This window comes from Belonocnema kinseyi, chromosome 3 (genome assembly GCF_010883055.1).
Source record: "Belonocnema kinseyi isolate 2016_QV_RU_SX_M_011 chromosome 3, B_treatae_v1, whole genome shotgun sequence".
Taxonomy (NCBI): Eukaryota; Metazoa; Arthropoda; class Insecta; order Hymenoptera; family Cynipidae; genus Belonocnema; species Belonocnema kinseyi.
Genome location: NC_046659.1, coordinates 72,540,968 through 72,561,896, shown reverse-complemented (window position 1 = coordinate 72,561,896; position 20,929 = coordinate 72,540,968). Strand labels below are relative to the sequence as shown.

The 20,929-nt window shown below is 32.5% G+C and overlaps 1 protein-coding gene across 1 annotated transcript in view; it reads right to left on the bottom strand.

The window, feature by feature from the left end:
• LOC117170219 (amyloid beta A4 precursor protein-binding family B member 1-interacting protein) overlaps positions 1–20,929 on the bottom strand; it is a 75,348-nt gene that overhangs the window by 39,807 nt on the left and 14,612 nt on the right. Inside the window, exon 2 of the mRNA XM_033356834.1 lies at positions 2,512–2,611. Within this exon, the coding sequence (XP_033212725.1) occupies positions 2,512–2,611 (100 nt within the window). The remainder of the gene's footprint in view (positions 1–2,511; positions 2,612–20,929) is intronic.

Genomic DNA, 20,929 nt, shown 5'->3' with positions numbered 1-20,929 from the left:
AAATAACGTCATTTATCTCCAAGCGAAAATTTCTATTTTTATTGCGTCGTATTTCATACCTGCCATGGAGCACAAAAGAGGAAAGTATAATTTCGAGGCCAGGTACCTTCTTGAAAGGAGCGATGCTGAGGTTTACAAAGAGGTTTACGAATGAGGTTAACACTGGTGTAAAAAAAGCAACTTGTCTCACCTTATCCATTCGGCGGGCAGCCTTCCTTTTTATCACGCGATCTAGCGCTTTGCACTTTTATTGCACTGATCCGAGGAAATGAACTCGTTCAGAAAATTGTCGTGTTTTGTCATTCCGTTTCTATGTAATTCAACTTTTTTATCTATTCACTGGAATTTTGTATTTGCTGATCGGCTTCAATAACAAAGTTTCGAATATAGTACATTAAGACAATAATAATATTTTTCAATCAATTTATTGTATTAGAGATTGGTTATTTTGATGAATAATTTGATGTAAGCAATGAAAAGACTATTGCGAAAAAATGCCCAGCTGGGAATCTTTAAATCCCTTTGTTTGGATGCGTCAAACTGTAACAATAGATCGTCCGAACATTGGGGCAATCGCATTAAATAAAAATGGCGACACGTTTTGAATCTTTAGAAAAGCGCTCAACTGAAACTACTCGCTAAATTACGTGTGACGAAACGACATTTCGACTTCCAGTATTTGCAGTGCATACATTTTTATCTCTGTAGCTTCCCACATGCAAGTGTCAAATTTAAATTATTTTGTTACTTATATTGTTTGGATCAGAAACATTTTTTTTTATTTCTGTCTAAAGGAAATAAAAATTTAATAAATAAATAAATTATTGGAAAAAAAGAAAAACTAATATAAATATTTGAACAATTATAGAATCCCAAGTTTCTACCTATTTCCAATATTCATAAAGAGTTTAAGAATATATATTTTAACATTCAATTTTTTTCAAGAATTTTGATATTTCTCTTAATTCAAGAATCTTTTTTGGTTAAAAGAAATGGTTTTCTGTCTCAATACATATTTTCCTTTAGTCTAAACTAATTTTCTTCAATTTGAAGTTATTTTTGGTTAAATGGGAAAAAATAATGTGGTAAACGGTTTCTTGCATTTAAAACAAATATTTTTCTGTGTAATTCTGAAACTCTGATTCTTTCATTTTTAACAATGTTTCATTTTATTCAAGAGTTTTCAAATTTAATGTCCCAAATTGCAGAAATTGTCAAAATTATCGAAATAATCGAATTTTTTATTGTAAATCTTAAAACTTTTCAATTTTAAAGATTTAAAATTTAAAGGCCTACAATTTTGAACAGCTACAACTGAAAATTTCTGGATTTTCAAAATATGGAATTGAAAATTATTCAATTTTCGTGATTTATATTTTAAAGCAATGTAATTTTTAAATTGGTTTGGAATAGTTTTAATTTGAAGATTTAAGATTTAAAATTCATTAATATGGCATTCTTATAGTTTTAAATGACATTTTGAACGTTTTTTGAAATATTTATTTTTATTTTGAAGATTTCCAATGGAAAATTCTTCAATTTTTTAAATTTTCAATCCAAGACTTTTCAATATCTAATGTATATAATAGGAATCTAATCAATTTTAGAGATTTGAAATGTTTCTTCAAGTTTAAACATCTATCAATCAAAATTCTTATACCTGGATTGTTACGAGAATTAAAATTCAAGTGTTTCAATTCTAAATCTTCAAAACCAAAGAAATTAAAAAATTGTATGATGGAGATTACATCATTTTTATTGTTTTTTTTTTTTTTTTTTTTTTTTTTTTTTTTTTTTTTTTTTTTTTTTTTTTTTTTAATTAAAAATTGTTTAATTTTGAAGGTTTACAATTTATAGTACTATGATTCAATTTTGACCTTTTTTATCAGTAGTTATATTTGGAATATGTACAATGGAAGATTCTTGAATTTTCAATATATGCAATAGAAGGCTCTTTAATATTAAATATGTGTAATAGAAAATGATGCAATTTTGAAAATTTATTACGTACAAGAAGTGTGGTAGAGGTGAAGGTCTGACTCAATTTATTACGACTTGTTACATGGGGAACGAAGGGGTACAAAAATGGGGAAAATGTCTTACGTGTCTTATGGAAACCTTACCACCTGAAGGTATTTCTTGTTGCCGGTAAAGATATCTTTGAATTTTGGGTCAAGATTAACTTTGTTTTTTTTCTGCTATGATAAGAAATTTTTCCATCTAGACGTAAGATTTTCAATACATACTATCTCAATTTTCTAAATTGTAAACACAGCCTAAGATAGAGCTGTAAAAATATGTAACTATAGTGATTGGCTATCAGTCCTACGTATTTCTCCTATCTAAATGAAACTGCTGATTTACAATTCATGTATTGACAAAGGTCATCACAGAGATAATTCAACTGACGATGAATAATATCGAAAACTCCATCAATACTTCATAAACTACATTACTTCGGCTTCAAAGTCACTTAAAATATTATTTAGGCTATAACAAATGAAATCTTACCTTCAAGATTAGCCATAGAAAATCTATAACTATCGATTCTTGGAGTGTTGATGTCCGAATTGAATGGCCTGAGAGTTGCTGAACTAACATTGTCAAGACCCTGCAACAAAAATAAAAACCTTCAATGAATTTTTACTATTTATTGACATTTTCTTTGTATCTTCACTTTGAAGTAAGAGTTTCATGTTCATGATTTACGTAAAAGACATTGAGTAACAATAACTGCAGCTATTAATAATAATTACATTTGAAAAGTATTATCTTCTAAATCATTAACTTTTTTTTATCATTTTATTTCTAGTGTGCTTTCAACTTTCAAGTGACGTTAATAGTTTACAAAGCATTCTGACACCAGGATAAAAGGCATAGAATTAACTGCAAATAGGTTTCTGAGTTAACTGTATTTTGTCTTTATTAGATGTTCTACAGCATGATAGTTTCGCCCGCGAGTAAGCGAAACCTCCTTTAACACTAGACCGCTAATCTCGCTTTCCGGTAACTGGAGTCGCATCCCCGTAACTGGAAATGCGATTTGGATGGCGTACACTCAATTTCCGGCGTGAAAAGGTGAATTATTGTGGCCTCTCATCCAACCAGCGAGAGAGAGAGAGAGAGAGAGGCAGGAGAGGGAACCGAGGCGAAAGGGGTGTAATTTTCCCGATTGGAGAGAATTCAATTCCCATTTGTGGCAAACCAGGCAAAATGAGCCAAAGGACTTGGGTGTGTTCCTGCAATTATTTTCGATCCGACATCGAATTTACCCAAGTTTTCGTTTTCGAAGGCAAAAGCCAACGACTATTACCTTTCACACGATGGCTCATCAAATAAATGACCATTTAAATTACTTTTTTAAAAATACGGTTCCCATTTTCCTAATAATAATTAAAATCTTGTTGGTCGACTTTATGACCAACTGTCAATATAGAATTACTAAACGTAGATATTTTTATTAATGAAATTAAGTAATTTTACAGACTTAGGTCAACGATTTACAATATCATAAAATTACAAATCAGATAAATATTGAATCCCAAAATATTTGTAGTTATGAGGAGTGTCAACACTTGTTTTTAAGGACGATAGCTTTAAGAAGAAGAAATGCTAAGAAAAATGAGCCTTCAGTCATTTTTTCGGTCGACAGTACTATTATTTCAAGCTCCCCTTCGTCGAGCTATCATCTCTTAGAAGGTTTTGCACATTAGGGAACTAATATTTTTTTGGAATTCATTTCACAGGTTGCACCTTCTTTTTTATTTTCTTCCCATTTTTCAATAAAAGATCAATGTTTTCAAGGATACCACAACCGACTTTGTGACAGTTTGAGGGATCATTTCATTCATCTCATATTCAGAAACATCAGCGAAAAACTGACATTTTTCTTGAACGATTTTTTAGTCTCTGTTTTCTATATTCTTTTTCATTATAAATTGATTCATGTCACTTGTTATTTCGCGTCTGATCTTTTCTTTCTGGCAATATACTTCCACTTCTTTTCGGTTCGTTTTAAGTCTTCAATCTAGTCTTGAGTGTCGTGTTTCTAGTTCTTTGCTTTGCGTTTTATAACGAATTTGATTCTTTTGCCCTTATTGTATTGCACTTTTTGAACTATTTTTTTCTTATTTTATAGGTACTATTCTAAAATTAATATGTCAGGCCCTTGAAAAATGTTAGCATTCTCCTCTAAAGTTAGCTGTCATTGATCTTACCAAATCCTCGAAGTGCTTAACTCGAGAAAGTTGTGAATATCGTGAAGCACATCTGAGTTGAAATATATTTCTGACTTTTGTGAAGGAAGTCCGAGCTAGAAAAATGTGATGTATCTGAATCTTTTCCAAGGAAGAGAACTTTTATCCTGAGAGGGTGTGGGAAGTGGCAGGAGCTGAGACGCGAGTAAACTCTCATCCTCGAGTTGACTCGTAAGTCGACCTCCTTCAATGACAAAAGACTGCGGAATGAAAAATTACTGCGACTTCCCGTCATACCCTGAAATCATATCATCTCGGTCGTGGAAAAGTCCTTTCTCTGCCTTTTTCATTCCTTGTTGAAACACGTGTAAATTTAACTTATTTAATTCATATTCGAGCGAAATAAATGTACTCATGAAAATAAATCTGATGATAGATATAATGAAATTTGACAAATTATATGTTAATATGAAAATTAAGTGATTGTATCTACTGAGAGTTAGATTAACAGTTAAAAGAAAAGGTTTTCTTTATTAAGACTCAAAGTGAGAGCTTAAGACCTATGCATATGAATGTTTTAAATTTCAGGCTCAGACAGGCCTAAACGACTTATTCCATAATGTATTCAAGACATTTGCCTTACAGGAAGAGTAGGCTTATCCCTAGGGATCTAATTGTTGGAGCTGTTGGCCTAATAGTGGACTGGTTGTTCCACTCCCACACATATTCTCTATAGAAATATGTCCTAAGCAATGAACTTAAAGTCATCAGCCCATATACATTGGTGGCCATTAATAGAATTTCCCGTAAGTCTACACAACTGTTTCCTGGTAAAATTCAAAAGTGAAAATAATAAAAAGTTCCTTTCTGATCAAAGATCGATAAAGAACGATAATTTAACAGGATGAAACAGTGATTTTAAGGCGGAACGGAACTAATTGTGAACTCAGAGATGTTTCTTAGCATTTTGTCCTGTTCGTATAATACTACCCGCGCGGTGTGAATGCCGCTTGATTGAACGCTCACTGGCATGCCTGGCCGAGCAAAGTCACATTATTTACGGTTAGCGGCTCAAAACGCGGAAGCTGAATCTTCACCTCTTCGTTCGAAATCCCCTCAAGATCTACTTGAATCTTCAACTACTAGTTTTAAAAACAAACCTCTTATTATCAAAAGATCTTTGAAAATATAGGTTAAAAATATGATCACAGAAAATAGGGTAACTAGCCACCCAACCATCATTCATGACTTTGCTTCTTTTTTTACCCTAAATTTACTTTCTTATATCTTTTTTCTTAATAGCCCTTCCGATCTGCTCGTTTGCATACTCTATTTCACGGATCATCAAGAGCTAAGCAAATTTGCCTGATCATCACATTTGAATACTCACGTCATCCTGAGTCTTGTTGCTCTTCCAGCGAAACAGCCTGTCCATTTCGAATCTCAATCCTGAAAACAACTTCCTACCAGTTTAGAAACTTTAATTCCCTTCGGGGAATTGCTGACAGAGTCGTTCCGCTATCATTGTAGGGCACTGCTTGGCAATAAATCAAGAATCGTGTGGACCATCTACACAATTAGTTATGACGGATAAGCCCCGATTTACGGTCTCTTGGGCGGACGGATAATTGCAGCTAGAAGAACAGATGCATAAAGTTCTTTAGGCAGGAACTTTAAGCGCTTGTAGAAGAGAGAATCCGCCATAGTCCGCTAATTGATTCTCTGCAGTCACGAAATATCTTGAAACTTCAACTTTTAATAGCCTCCTGAGGCAATTGATAGTAATGATTAAAACTTGCACTGAACTTAATCGTCCATAAATGTTCCACCTACGGGCTATCGCATAACGTTAACATCCTCGTAAAATTGCAACCTATAACCTGCAAGCTAACATTATTCGAGAAATAATATCATTAATGGATACTATGTGTACATCCAGCTTCCATTATTCGAAATCTCCTGCACATAGGTTGTTTCAATTCTCAAATCTTGAAGCAAACTTGAAGAGGCTTAACCAGAATTTAGTTATATTTATAGCCGACTATAAAGAGAAAACAAATTTCGTTATTGCCGATAAATGGTCCATAATTTACAATAGATCACGAAAATTGAAATACTTTAATATAATCGTAAAGCTAGGACGTTAACCTATTTTGGACTTTGCGTGGTCCATTAAATTATATATTTATGATGTACTCAAGACATGAATCAAAATTATGATCCAGCATTTGACGTTGGCCCGGAGCCTTCATCAAAAAGAGAACAAACTAACAGCTTTATTGTCAGATGACCTGGTAGCCTGAAGTCATCTGAGTTGATTAGCGGATATAAGAATATCCAAAAAATTTAATTCCAGAATTATTATTTGACAATAATGCACACTGTAAGAACAAAGACTGTCAGTTCGACCTACATTCTACAAAGTTCTTTAGAGTAGTTGTCAACTGTTTGCAAAATTTTGACCCAATTTGGATGAACGATTTTCTGGCATCTTTGGACCAAAAATTGCCGATGTTACCAGTCATAAACCTAAGAAATTAACTCTGTCAGGCATTATTTAAAATCATGACCAGTAAATCTATCGTCTGTGTAGCATGGAAGCTGTTGTTGTACCCTTTAAGAATACTAAACGAGTTTAGTAGCCAACTACCGTCACGGATGATCTCAGGCTGAAACCGGCGGTACTCTTCGTAACCTCAACAAACTCGTTATACCTTTGCTGTCACGAATTCAACTAATTAGTGTACTAATCCGTAACTAATAGGACGCGGGAGTAAGTTTAACCTGAGAATAGAGGACGGCAGACCGGTCTCTCGGCCAATCGCAGATCCAAGCGATACGAGTACTGGATGCTGTTCCGTAAGGGTTTTAACGTGGAGCCGGCACTCTTGCTTTCCCTCTCTCCTTTTTCTCTTTCATGATGTCTCCCTCTCTCTCTATCACACAAGCTTTGCACGGAGAAAAGCGTTTTGCGCAGTCGCAGCTATCGATTCTACTATGGTTCCCGAAGGATGAGGACGCAGGATCTGCTACCGAACCGCGAGACGTCACCTGGAAAGGGATACTATACTGGTCCCGGTTTGAACTAGAAACTGACAAGACAAGACTTCTTCTTCACAAGACCCATCATGGTTATGACGAAGATGATGAAATTCTTCTAAAGTTGGATATAAGATTGTCCTGTGGCCAGAATGTTGATAAAAAAATTGGGAACAAAACTATAGGGGAAAGCAATCGAGAGGAAGGAGATACATCAATGTCAGAAGAGGGGATTGGATTTATTTGAAGTTAGAAGATTGAACATGGACACGTGAACACTGAAGAGATTCTCAGGGGTTGTTTGGTTGCAGCGGAGCAGGGACACTTGATGTAAGATTGATCATCATTTTTTATGTAGAGGTATTGTGGAATAAATCGGTATAAATTTGTTTAGCATGATCATCATCTTTGGTGCCATCATTAAGATCAGCATTGGTGCAGTCTTCGTCACACTTTAATTTCTTCAACTCTTCACGTAACTGCGTCAAATGATTGATTATGAATCATTTATCAAGGATCAACGTACTTTGGAATACCTTTAGATGAACAAGAATTTCCATGCACTAATTTCTTTAATAAATACTGTAGTTTGTAGATAAACACCTCTCCGACTTGGGTCACTGACCTCTTCCTTTTTAAAATAAATTTCGTTCGCCCTGTAAACGAGACGAACCGGAATTTTAGTGAATAAAGAGTAAAGCGAAGATTGTCTGTGCATGAAAAAGATAAGAGACAGAAAAAGGTGCGGACGGGAGAGAAAAGCAAAGAGTCCATATAGAGATAGGTATATATAGACATGTACGTACATTTACGTACTCATAACGAGGGGAAGATAGGGAGGCCGGTTTTCGTGGGACGCTATGCATGCGCGCGATAATGAAAGGTAAAGGGACATTCGTTGGTTAGTGAGAGAGTAAAAGAGAAAGAGACCCGCAGAGTGTTTGACTTTGCCGTTCCTTGGGTCCCTCAGACAATCCATTAGCGTAGCTGCTCGTACGCGTGAGTGCGTATATCACCCCCGAAAAAATGCAGACACAACTGATGCTGATTTACGATTAAAAAATCAAATTGACTTATGATGTATTGATAATAATCATCATAAGTTGTATTTCGTGAAAAAAATAGACAGCACGACTGAAAACGTTCAGAGATTATTCAACTCTCGTTTGTAAAGCCAAAGCCGAATTTTTTGGCAATAATCCACACGCAGTTGGTTGTTTATCACCCCAGCTTTTATTCCCTTTTGTATATACCGATAGAAAGGGGTATAACTCGTGCGTATGGATTGCAACACCATTCCCCTGTGTTAGCTACAAGCATGCACGAATAGATCCCAATGCGGCACCTGAGTGACTGCATCGAATCTCTTGACGACCTACGGAGTCGGGTTTACCCGTTGATACCGCGTGGGGTCGAATGGGATCGCCGAGGGTCGAGCAAACACTGAAATCCTTTAAAGCCGGTCACACTCTCACGAAGAAAGTCACACCCCGTGTTACAAGAACCTTTTGCTTTTATCTACTTTTACTGTTAGACCAAACTGGATCAAAAAACCATAGCATACCACTCAATCCTTTGGAAATATTTCCTGTACAGAGAATTTCACATTCATTTAGGCAAACGGTTACCGTTAGTTCGGATATTGTAATAGGATTGATAATCCTGACAATCATGATTATATGAATGATACCATTATCAACGATATCAAGCATAAACATGATTTGTGCAACCTTGACCCTTTTTTGTTTAGACAATATCAATTAAGAGAGATATTGATAATGTTATTTTGTATCATAAGAGAGTTATATAAGAGGAATAAAAATAATATGATTTATGAGGGATAGTTTGTATAAAGTTTAAAGTTTAAATGTCCCTCGGAGCCAAAACTCATGGTACTACTTTCCCATGGGCCTCTCCCATTTCGCTCTTATCTCTCTCCTCCACATACTGTTTTACATTTGCTCGTTATTCGCGGTACTGTTATTCTTTTACCGAGTCTTTTAACAATGCTCGATGCACTAGAGACATGCACATGTTCGCACGATGCGATCTCCTGCACTTATCAGCGAAGCTCACGAGGAAGATAAGAACCTGAATGCAGATTGTGACGAGGTTCTCTGTCGCCAGTCGATAAGTGCAATATTACTCATTTTGCACAATTTCCTGTATACATAAGAAAAGCACGAAAGCAAATTTCCAATTTATATATATATATATATATTCTCATACATTGTCAAACTAAATTTTTATTATTGCAGTCTTCAGTTATTTATCAATTGAACTCTACTTTTATAGCATACTTTTTCTATTTCCTGTAGCGTTTTCAATTCCCCCGAAGGATGACTCTTTTTACCCTGTTTATTTTTCCATTCTAGTTGATGGTAAAGCAATTATCGCTCCTGCGTATTACTAACACATTTTCCTAGTTACGTACATTATTATGCAACGCAGCACTCGGAGAATGGCGATGAAATTAATAATGTTTCTATTATGTCAGGATCGATATTCGCTTAAGGTAAAATAAACATTTCATATGATACACAAAAACAAATGAGAAATTTAGGTCGTTAAACGCACTTTCAGAGTATTTATTCCGGAGATGGCAAACTCCAAATTAATTCAACATCTCATTTTCAATTTATCAGGTAGAAAGTGATTTATCTTAAACGACTTATTGAGGTAATTATGTGAATAAATGATGAAGGATTTACGAGGTGACCTTATTTTCTAGGTTATAGGGTAAATAAAAGAACCGAAGCTGAAGAATTTGTGGGAATATAGTTAGCAAACGAACCGGAAAAGGAACTAGGCTTTTGGCCTTAGTGGCGGCTAGCTCTTATCACTCGTTCTATAGATTAAGGGGCCGAATGACACTTCCGCCGACCAACCAATGAACTAGATTGGATCTATCTGCGATTTTCACCCTGTCGCTTACTCCTAATGTCGGTAATACGACTTCCCCTCGACACAATAGCTGCCTCAGCATGATTAATGCATGCTTCGTTCCAAAAACTCTCAGATCGATGCCTCATTTTTGAAGGGATGCCCTTAATTCCAAGATAACCTCGATTAAAGAAGTAATCGGATAAAGATTCCAACGAATTTCGACAAATATATAAAAAAGAATATGATTAAAAGGAGGGCCATAAAGATATAAAAAGATATGTATCTGTAGTTCTGAAGATTCAAATAAACAAAATATATTTTTTGCACTGCTTCTACTTTAAAAATCAATCAATAAAAAATTATGCTCATAACTGTTGAACATTAAAAAAAACTGTATCACAAATATTTTAAGATGCGTACTAAATATTGGCCATCAAAGTTATTTGAAAAAAAATTCATAGTTCCAATTTATAGGTGAAGTAAACTATAAATTCCAACAATATTTTGTTTCTTTAATTTTTAAGAAAAATATAATAATAGTGTATGAATGTAAAAAAAATTTGACTGTGAAAGTGTAGCCAAAAATTTCCATTTCAATTAAGTAATAAAGATTTTAAGAATTCTTAATTAACAATTGAAAAATTTCAAACTCGTTTAAAAATGAAGATCTAAAAAATTCAAAAATTTAAAATATGTTTGCAATTGAAAGTAATCAAATATAAAAGTAAAAATGATTGCACAACTTTAAGAGGAATAAAGTATTATAATAGCCATGAGTCAGTGTTAGGTTAATTTTGTATTAAACATGAAAGATAAACACCCAGAAAAGAGAAGAGAAAATTCCAGTTTTATTCTCAGCATTGGGATTCGAACCCACGACTAATATCAATGCCGGAATGACTGGAATATAACCTTGACATTTTACCAATTGATCCAATTTTGTCCCCTATTTGAATCACTCATAGTTTAGCCAATCAAGATTTGAATAATTATTAATTGAACGATTTAAAAACTACTTCAAGTTGAATGTCTTCCAAGTCTTAAATTTTACCATTCAACCTTTTAAGTTACGTAAAGGTATTACGTAAAGGATTGATACATTATTTAAAGAGTTTAGATCATAACTAAAGCTGTAACTCCTTCAAATTAGAAACATTTTTTTAAAGGCTGTGGCTACTCGTACAGAAATTTCGATACGGGTAGTTGTATATTTTACACATAAACACTGCCTTTTTTATTCGAAATCATGAGTATGTAGTAAACAAATAGTCAGTTTTGATGATTTATATGTGATCAGCGAGTGATCGAGTAGTGAGTACAAGGGTTTAAAGGTTACGTCAAAAAGATTATAAAGTGATTAAAAAGTTAATTTAAAAAACAATGTAAATAAAAAGAGCCGAGTCTAAACAAGCTGCACGGCCGGGCCTCAAATGCGGTGAGTATAGGCGTAGAGACCTAAAAGATTAAAATAAAATTTTATTCTTGTTCTATATTTTGAAATACCGGATGGGAACTGGAAATTCAATCTGAGAAAGATGTTTGAGGATATGTTTACTTTTGAAGAATAATTAAATATGCAGATAAGTTCAAAAATTTGGAATAACTGGAAAGATGGAGGAGTTATAACTAATTTCTTCTTGTATTAAAAAGTTTTTAAAAAGTGATTCCCCAGTTAAACTGGCACAAATTTCGGCGCATCGACTCCGACTGGTCTTGAATTAGAAGCCAATCCATTAGTAAAAGTGGAGCATTTTTTGAGGAAGTAAGGTGACCCTGTTAAGCGAATCCATCAGCTTCCGGCCAAAGTTCGAATCTCAGCACTTTGTTCAATTCGTTTTGACGATCAACTTTGACGGATATTAGACACTGAGATATCCAATATCCACTCTCCATTAGGTACCAGGTTTCCATTTTTCGATGCCAACAGGGTTTAGATATGTCTTTATATTTACAAAATAGAAAACAATACTTTCGGTTAAATGTAATCATAAAACACCGACCGATAAAGCAAATCAGAGCATGGACGTTTATCAAGGCAGTGCAAGTGTCCTTGTCAAACAGCACATGGTGTTCAAAACTTCTGGATGAATGCCTGTTTATGTCTCCTTCATGTTTTCATGTTTTATTATTTTATACTTCTGCGTACCATCCCTTGAGATAAAAAGGGGAGTAATATTTACAATCTTAGCAAGAAAAGTAAATATTTTGTATGAGGGTGGAAACATTTTCTGAAGGATGATAACATATTTCTTCCTTTGAAAAGAATTGTTCAAAATAGCAGAGAAAAAATATAAAATATTTTATTTCTTAACAAAACGAAGATTTCTTTTATCATTACAACAATGATTTGCATAAAAATGTCACATTTATTGTCAGTTTGACGTAACTCAAAAACAGGATGCTCCTATCATTTCTTGATAGCAAAACGACTCACGGTCATTGTGAAAGCAAAATGCGCATTGGAACAATAAAGCTTTCATATCCAGAGGAAAGTTATTAATTTAAAGAAATTAAATTGTTTTTTTTTTTTTTATTATAATAAGAATAGCTATTCAAGAATATTTTTCACAAGTTCTATTCTTCTGGAACTGCTGACGCAGTTTCAACAAAGTGTAATTCAAAGCACTTTGTTTATAGTGCGAATTTTAATCTTAATGCGAACTTGTTTACTTTATGAAAGGTAGCTTATCAGAGCGAGAGGAGAAATGTGAGGAGATAGAAAAAAACGGCCATTTGAAAAGGTTGGAGTAAGCATTATGAGGCTACTCGCTTTTTCATTAGAAATAGACTGGGGCAAGATGGTCGTGCGGCCGGACGCGAATAATGAGACGTCAAGACTGTCTTTTAATTGACCGCGCCCCTTTTCTTTCCACCGCCAGGACGGTAATTGAGCAATAATATCAAACGATTTTATCCCAAGGGTTAACCTCCCAATATTCGTGAGAAAAAAATCAAACTTGATACATTGATGTCGAATATCAAGAAATATCTTTCAAAATAAAAGTATAATCCATAGTAAATAGAATAGCTAGGATACATTTTTTCAATTATTTTTTAAACTACGGCCATTTGAGTATTTCAAAATTGGAAGGAATTGAACCATAGTATGGAGCCATTCCAGTATGTTGAATTTTAAAAACAATCAATTCGGAATATGTATACAATTTCGCAAATTTATTATAATGTTTTTTTTCAGTCCTTGTAAATATATAAATGTGTAAAAATAGTATCTATATTTTAGAATGCTTTGAAAAAATTAGATCACAAGATATTCTTACATATATTATCACCATCGAATAATTAAATACGTAAATAATGCTTAATTTATCATTAATCATTTATTAAATTTGATGTTAATTTCCACGAATTCAAATAATATCTAAAGGAAATTTTTATTTTATCTTCATATACTTAAAATGGAGTGCATATGTGACATATTAATATTTTGAGTGAAAGATATTTTTCAGGTGAGTAGATACGAAAAAAGCAGGAAATAAGAAGATTTTTCACGAAAACAAAGGGAAATGTATTTTTTTAGTAATATTAATGTGCGCACTATAATAAATTCTATTTAAACTGCTTCAAATTCCTTACATTTCATGTAAAAATATTGCATTTTTAACAAGATACATGAATTTTTAAATAAAAAAAGATACATTTTTAACAATAAATTGAATAATAAAATTTTTAGTTTAAAAAATTAATTCTGGACCAAAACAAATAAGACTAATTTTCAACGAAAGCGATGAATTTTCAACTAAAATTATGAAATATTCCATTGGACTAGTTAAATTTTCAAATAAAAAAATTAATTTTAAAGCAAAAAAAAACCACCTCGATTTTTGTACAGATTTTCAATAAAATCTTAGCAGAAACAAATTTTTTTAATATGACACAACATGTATGTTGCAAGTGAAGGTTTTACAAATACTGATACAGAGTTTCAGAATGTTCAGATGATTAGCGATTATTTCCTGGCGAATGAAAGGTGAAAAAGTGCCATAATCATATTACCATTTCCGAATACTCAACTTTGAATAGCTCTAAGTCACTGAAAAAAAATCATGAAAATTCTGAACAAAGTATTTGGTTTCGTTGATCCTTTCTGTGTACAATGGTGAAATTTAAAGCAAAAAATAATCGTTTGTTAATGAGCTGTTAACAAAAGCATAGAGCGGTGTCATCTCCGAATCTAAGGAACGTACAGAGATGACTCTTGAAGCAAATTACACATTAAAAAAATTACTTTCTTCTTGGAAAAATACAAAAGACTTTACGATCATCGAGGCAACCGCGTTCTCAGCATGCTTTTAATCGTCTTAAAAGTGAGGTAGCGGAGGATATTTTTTTAAAACCGTGCTTCAAAAGGAACTAAAAACAAGAATTAGAGTGCACTTTCGGAAGTGAATGGACGCTTTTCCAGTTGACACTCGCGGTCTTGGACGTAAAAATTTGATTGAAAAATCCAATCACGTTCCAGGGAACAGCGTTCAAAGCGAGCTGTCATCTTTTTCCGTAAGTCGTCGATCAGGGGCTGCTGCAGCCGCAATTTACTTCCGCTCGTTCAGGCCTGCTAGCCAACCACGTCCCGGTGCATTTCCACGCATTTTAATCAGAATGTTCCTGAGATAAATATAGCTTCCTTCCAGATCGTTTCCTCACTACAGACACCATTAGACGTTCCTTTCGCGTGCCCCATCAGTATATTGAAGAATGAGAAAAAGAAAAATATAACTAGGGGAAATGGGAGGGGAAAAACCTGAAATAGTGCAATCGTACGTGGTCGCTTATCCAGGAATGTCTCTATCTACCCTAAAAATGTCGACGAAGAACATCCCTATGATAAAATTCAATAAATAATTTTACAAACACAATAAATGCCAGTGGATCAATTTGATTCCGAAACTGGATTAAAATTATAGAAACGCTTTTATACAGATTTCGGATTTTTTATTTTAACGGAAAAATGCGCACCAAAATGAACCGATTCTCAGGATTAATTGGGTGTCATGAATTTCCATGAGTAGCATCTTTATTATTGAGTGTCAGCTTTCATGCCAGATTCAGGTCAGAGCCGTCAATACATGCACATTGAAATTTGAAAACCTTTCGAAGAAGTTTCCTTTATTTCTTTTAACAAAACATCATTAAGTTTCGACAAAAATTGAACTTACTTAAATATAAAGAAATACTTTTTAAATGTAAAAAAAAAGTTTTCGAGATGAATCTTCGTTTTCTTTGATTTAAAATTTATTTGTTTGCCTGTAAATTCAACTATTCCAGTTGAAGATTTATCATTTTAGTTGAAGATTCATAATTTTAGTTTAAAATTCATCTCTTTAGTTCAAAATCAAACTTTTTATCGTTGAAAAGTCTGAAATTATATTTAAGTTTGCGAATTCATTTTTCTGGATGAAAAATGTATTATTTGGTTGAAAATTGAACTTTATTTTAAAAATTCATATGATTATAAACTATATGATTAAATATGAACTTTGTATAGGAAAATTTAACTACTTAGAAGGAATTTTATCTTTTTTAGTTGAAAATTTAACTGTTTTGTTAAAAAATCGTCTTTTTTGGTGAATTTGACTGTTTTTTATTTAAAATAAAAATACTTTTCCTTAAAATATCAAATATTAAGTACATTTTTCGTTGAAAATTCATCTTTTATGCTAAAAATTCAACTGCATGGTTGAAAGTTTAACTAGTTTATTAAAAAAAAATTTATGAACATTCCTATTTTGGGAGGGGGGGGGGGAGATTTGTTTCTTTATCGGAAAATTTAACTATTCCATTATTGGTTGAAAATTTATCTTTTTTAGTTAAAAACTCGATAATTTGGTTAAAAAGTTCTCGTTTTAAGTTGAGTACAACTTTTTTTCATTTAAAATTAACATCGATTTTCGTTGAAATATCAACTATTACATTTTTAATTAAAAATTTATATTTTTTGGTTAAAAGTTTTAATATTTTGTCGAAAATTCAAAATTTGTCTAGAAATTCATTCTTTTTCGCTGAAAATTCAACGGGTTTGTTTAAAATTCGTCTTTTTGAGTTGAAAATTCAACTATTTGGTTAAAATTCATTCTTTTTTTGTTCAACCTAATTATTTTTATTTAAAATTAAAATATTTTTTGGTTAAAATATCGTGTATTACATTTCTTCTTGAGGCTTATTTATTTTAAAATGTAACTATTTTGTTGAAAATTCGGCAATTTTGTTACAAAGTAATTTTTGTAGTAGAAAATTGAACTTTTTTATTGAGAATCAATAATTTGATTGCAATTTTTCTCCCTCTTGACTCAAGAATCTTTCTTGGATAAAAAATCAACTGTTTTGTTTATATCTCGTATTTTTTGTTTGCAAATTCATTTCTTTTGGCAAAACGTCTTATGCTTTATTTCAAAATGTAACTTTTTGGTTGATCATTAATCTGAATTTGTTGAGCATTTAACTATTCAGTTAAAAATTTATCTTTTTGGTAGAAAATTAATCTCCCTATTTGAAAAATGTATCGCATCATTCCGAAACTGTATTCATTTTTTGAGAATAGATTTTTTCGGTTGAAAATTTAACTATTTTGTTCAAAACAATTTGATGCCCCGGGGTTTACTGTGAATATATCGATAAAATTCAACTTTTAGGCTTATTCGTAAGCTGAAAAAAAATAATGAGAAAGTACCATTTTTAGGAATCATTTGATAAACACGAATTCAGAATACAGAGAATGTCGCGTGGTTCTTCCCACGTAGTACACTATGCTCCCACGAGGAAATAAATCAAGCGTACTAAAATATCGGTGGACGCCAGTTTCCTGTCTCTCAGGGCAAGAACCGAGGGTGTCAGATCTCTATATTTAATCGGAAGAACATTTTTTCTGGACCGATTGGTCGTATATTTCGTTGAGATATCAGAATGTCTTTATTATCGACTATCCATGTAGTGATTTTGAACAGCCACACGAAAGTCGTCTCTAATTCAATTAGCTTATAGAAAGCGTGCCTCGAATGACTTTTTAAAAGAGTTTTTATCACGTAAAATGTCTCTTAATTTTTTTTTAAATTTATTTTTCTTTATCTCAAAATGAAGTCGTGTCTTTCACAGAGTAGTCGAAAAACATCACTTTCAAAATTCCCTGACTTTGCACTTATTTTTCCCCGGCTAATTTTTCATTTTCCCTGAATAAAAAAATTTTAGTTTAAAATTTATAAATTTCAAATTATTACATTTATTTTAATCCGCAAATATCACGTTTCTAACATAAAAGATTAATTTTCAATAAAAAATGAATTATCTACAAAATAGTTGAATTTCCGACCAATAAAATTACTTTGTAACAGAAAAGTTAAGTTTTCAAAAACAAAAAAATTTAATTTGCAAAAAATTTCAAGTTAAAAAAAATGTTTTAAAAAACAGATGACTTTTAAACCCCAAAAGATAAATTTTCCAAAAAGAAGTTTATTTTCAATCAAGAAAGATGTATTCGCAACCAAATAGTTGAATTTTGAAAACAACCTATTTAATTTTTCACCGCATAGATTTATGGCAGGGTCTACTGGTAACAAAAAAATCTGGTTATTTACACATAAATTTCAGTACAAATAGCCCCTTTGCCAGCTTTACTTATATCGCAAAAAAATTCAGCTATTCGAACTGAAATTTCGTTACCATAGCAACAGTCTAGTTTTATATACAAACTAATAATTGGATTTGAAAGCAGAAAAGATAAATTTTCATGTTGAAATTTCAAATAAATAGTAGAATTCTCAACCTGCAAAGATGAATTTTTAACCAAGCGGTTAAATTTATAATAAAAAAATTAAACTTCAATCAAAAACAGTTATGTTTTCAAAAAAATAGTTTCATTTTCAAGCAACAAAATATAGAATACCGTTTGAATTTTCAACCGCAAAGTTAAATTTTCAACAAAAATAATACATCTCAACGAAAAGTGTAATAGTCGATATTTCAAACAAAGAAATGAAATTTTAAATAAATAGTTTAATTTTTAACCAAAAAAGATGAATTCTCAACAAAAATGTAATAGTTGCTTTTTTCACAAAAAATTAAATATCCACCAAAAGAGCAGATTTTGGAAAACACAAAAATGATTTTTGAACCAAGAATATTCAATTTCCATCAAAAATACAAGTTTTCAATAAAATACACGAATTTACCACAAATAAGTGTGGGCACTTAAAAACAATTAAACAAAGCAGTGCTACCTTCAACCAGATAATTGAATTTTCAAGCCAAAAATATCAGTTTTCAACCAATAATTTAATGATAAATATTTCAACTAAAAAATATGTTAATTTCAATAAAAAATATATTAATTTCATAAAAAATACGAATTTCCAACAAAAAAAGATGACTTTTGAACAAATAATTTAATGGTTGATATTTCAACGAAAAAACATTTTAATTTTTAATGAAAAACAGTTATTAAACTAAAAAATATGAATATTATATAGCATATGAATTCTTAATGAAACAAAATAAAAATTTCAAGAAAATAGTTTAATTTTGAACAAAAAAATCTAAATAATTTAATTTTGAGTTCTACAAAAAAAGTTGAATTTCAAAGCCAAAAACACGATTTTTCAACAAAACAGTTGAATTTTCAAACAAAAAAGTATGACCGTTATTTAAAGTACCACTTACAGAGATTCCCTGATTTTCAGAAGATTTTATCAACATCTCTTGCTCCTCCTTTGCCTTCACATAGTAAGATGCATTTTATTCAGATTTAGGTCTAAGATGCGACGATGCGATAATTTATGCGCAAGACACATCAGATTTAATCTCCCCTTGAGATTCAAGATTTTCTCCTATGATCTCTCAGATGTCCATTCTAGATTTTCAAACCAAAACTATTTCTATTTCCATCACAGTCGATCCACGTCAAATTTGAAAAGCCAAAAAGACCCGTCAGACTGAATCGGGTTTAAGAAACTAAAGTAAAATCACAGCTGAAGTTATAGGCTATATACTTGAATAGAGTATAGGCTATAGGTATAGGGGATTATTCGAATGAGTGAGGGAGACAGGGGGTGAAAAGTAGTGGGGCGAAAGGAAACAGAGAAATGTGAAAAGCAGATCTATATTTATCAAAGTAGACTTCATGGGAGCTCTCATCTCAGTCGTTAGAGCGTCGACTCTTCGAGATATTCTTGGCGGCATGATTCAAATACGACGAGCGACCAAAGATTCTCTCCTCGTAAACCTTGTAACGTCACGTGCTGCCGTCACGATTCTCGAGGCGCTCATCCGCAACTGAATTTATTCTTTTATAAGTTGAAACGCTCCTGAAAGCTTCGAAGCCTACGCTACAGAATTACGTATTGAAATTCTAAATATAAACTGATAAAAAGTTGATAAACAGAAGGATAAATGACAAGATACACTTTTGAAGATTATAATGTACACTGGAAATCAAATTTAAGCGTGGTTTCGGTTCCAATTCTAAATGGTCTCAACTTAAATCGAAAACAGCATTCGATCGCTCTGAACGTGAACAGACAGGATCCCATCAATCATATCGGTTTTATTTAAACGCATGATGCAACCTGATGCAACTAATGTGTCCAGAGTGTGGCCCTCATACTGTTTATCACGTTTGACTGAAAACCACCTCCCTTTCGATCATTCGGTCCCCACATTACCGAATTCCGAGGAAAGAAATTCTAGGAATGACTTAAATGGGATTCCTAGCGTATGTATTAGGTTCTCCGAATATCACCGAAAATCTCCGACTTTTCGAAGCTGATGATCATCTCCTGATGATAAATTTTAACAAAGTTTGCGAATTCTGCTAGAGATGGCCCTACAACGGCACAGTTCAATAACTTAATAAGTTTCAAAATAACTTTCATATTTTAGACTTCACGGTCTTTTTCATATTGCCTACTCCCCCCCCCCCCTTTAAGAATTCTTTTTCCTCCTATTTTTAAGAAACTCCATTACACTTTTAGTTGTAATTGGAATTACTTTGCAGAAAATAAAAATATTTCGTTACGAAGTCATATGTCTTGGTGAAACCTTCAACAGCTTAGTTGAAATTGAACTACTTTTTTGGTTAAAAATGTATCTTCTTTCGTTAAAAATTCAACTATTTGGTTAAAAACTTATCTTTTTTAGTTGAAAATTCAACTATACCGATAAAATTCATGTATTTTGTTAAAAATTTGCTTTTTTTGTAAAAAATTAATCTTCTTGGTTAAAAATATATTAATGTAGCACTCTCTTTGTCACCTTTAAAATTTAACTGCTCCATGTATTGGAAAATTTATATTTTTGGTTCAAAATTCATCTATTTTGCTTGAAAGTTAAACTATCTGGTTAAAAATTAAACTGTTTGAAAATTCAAATACTTTCAAAGGACCCCGCACTAAATGTATGGGAAAATGGCTTTCGGTGGATTTAGCTGAAACTTTTTGATTTTTAAGGGTGTCGAATGAAATATCTGTAAAAAAAAAATAAAAAAAAAATGAACAGTTTTAGCACTATGCGGCGCTAAGCGCTCAAGATCAGTGAATAAAACGAATTACAACAGATTTTCTTTCAAACGCGATGTCAACATAGAAATCACGGTTCAGATCGTGGTCTGTCATATTTTCGCCTACACCGTTGACTCATATAGCGCGCTTCTCAAAATGATCAAACGCTAAGCGCCCAAGATTTTAACTTGACTAATCAATCACTTCTTTAAAGGCAGAAATGGTACCCAAAGTAACATTAGTAACTAGTGCGCACATACCGATAATAACATTCTACCCTTCGCAAGAGGGTCGAACGCTAAGCGC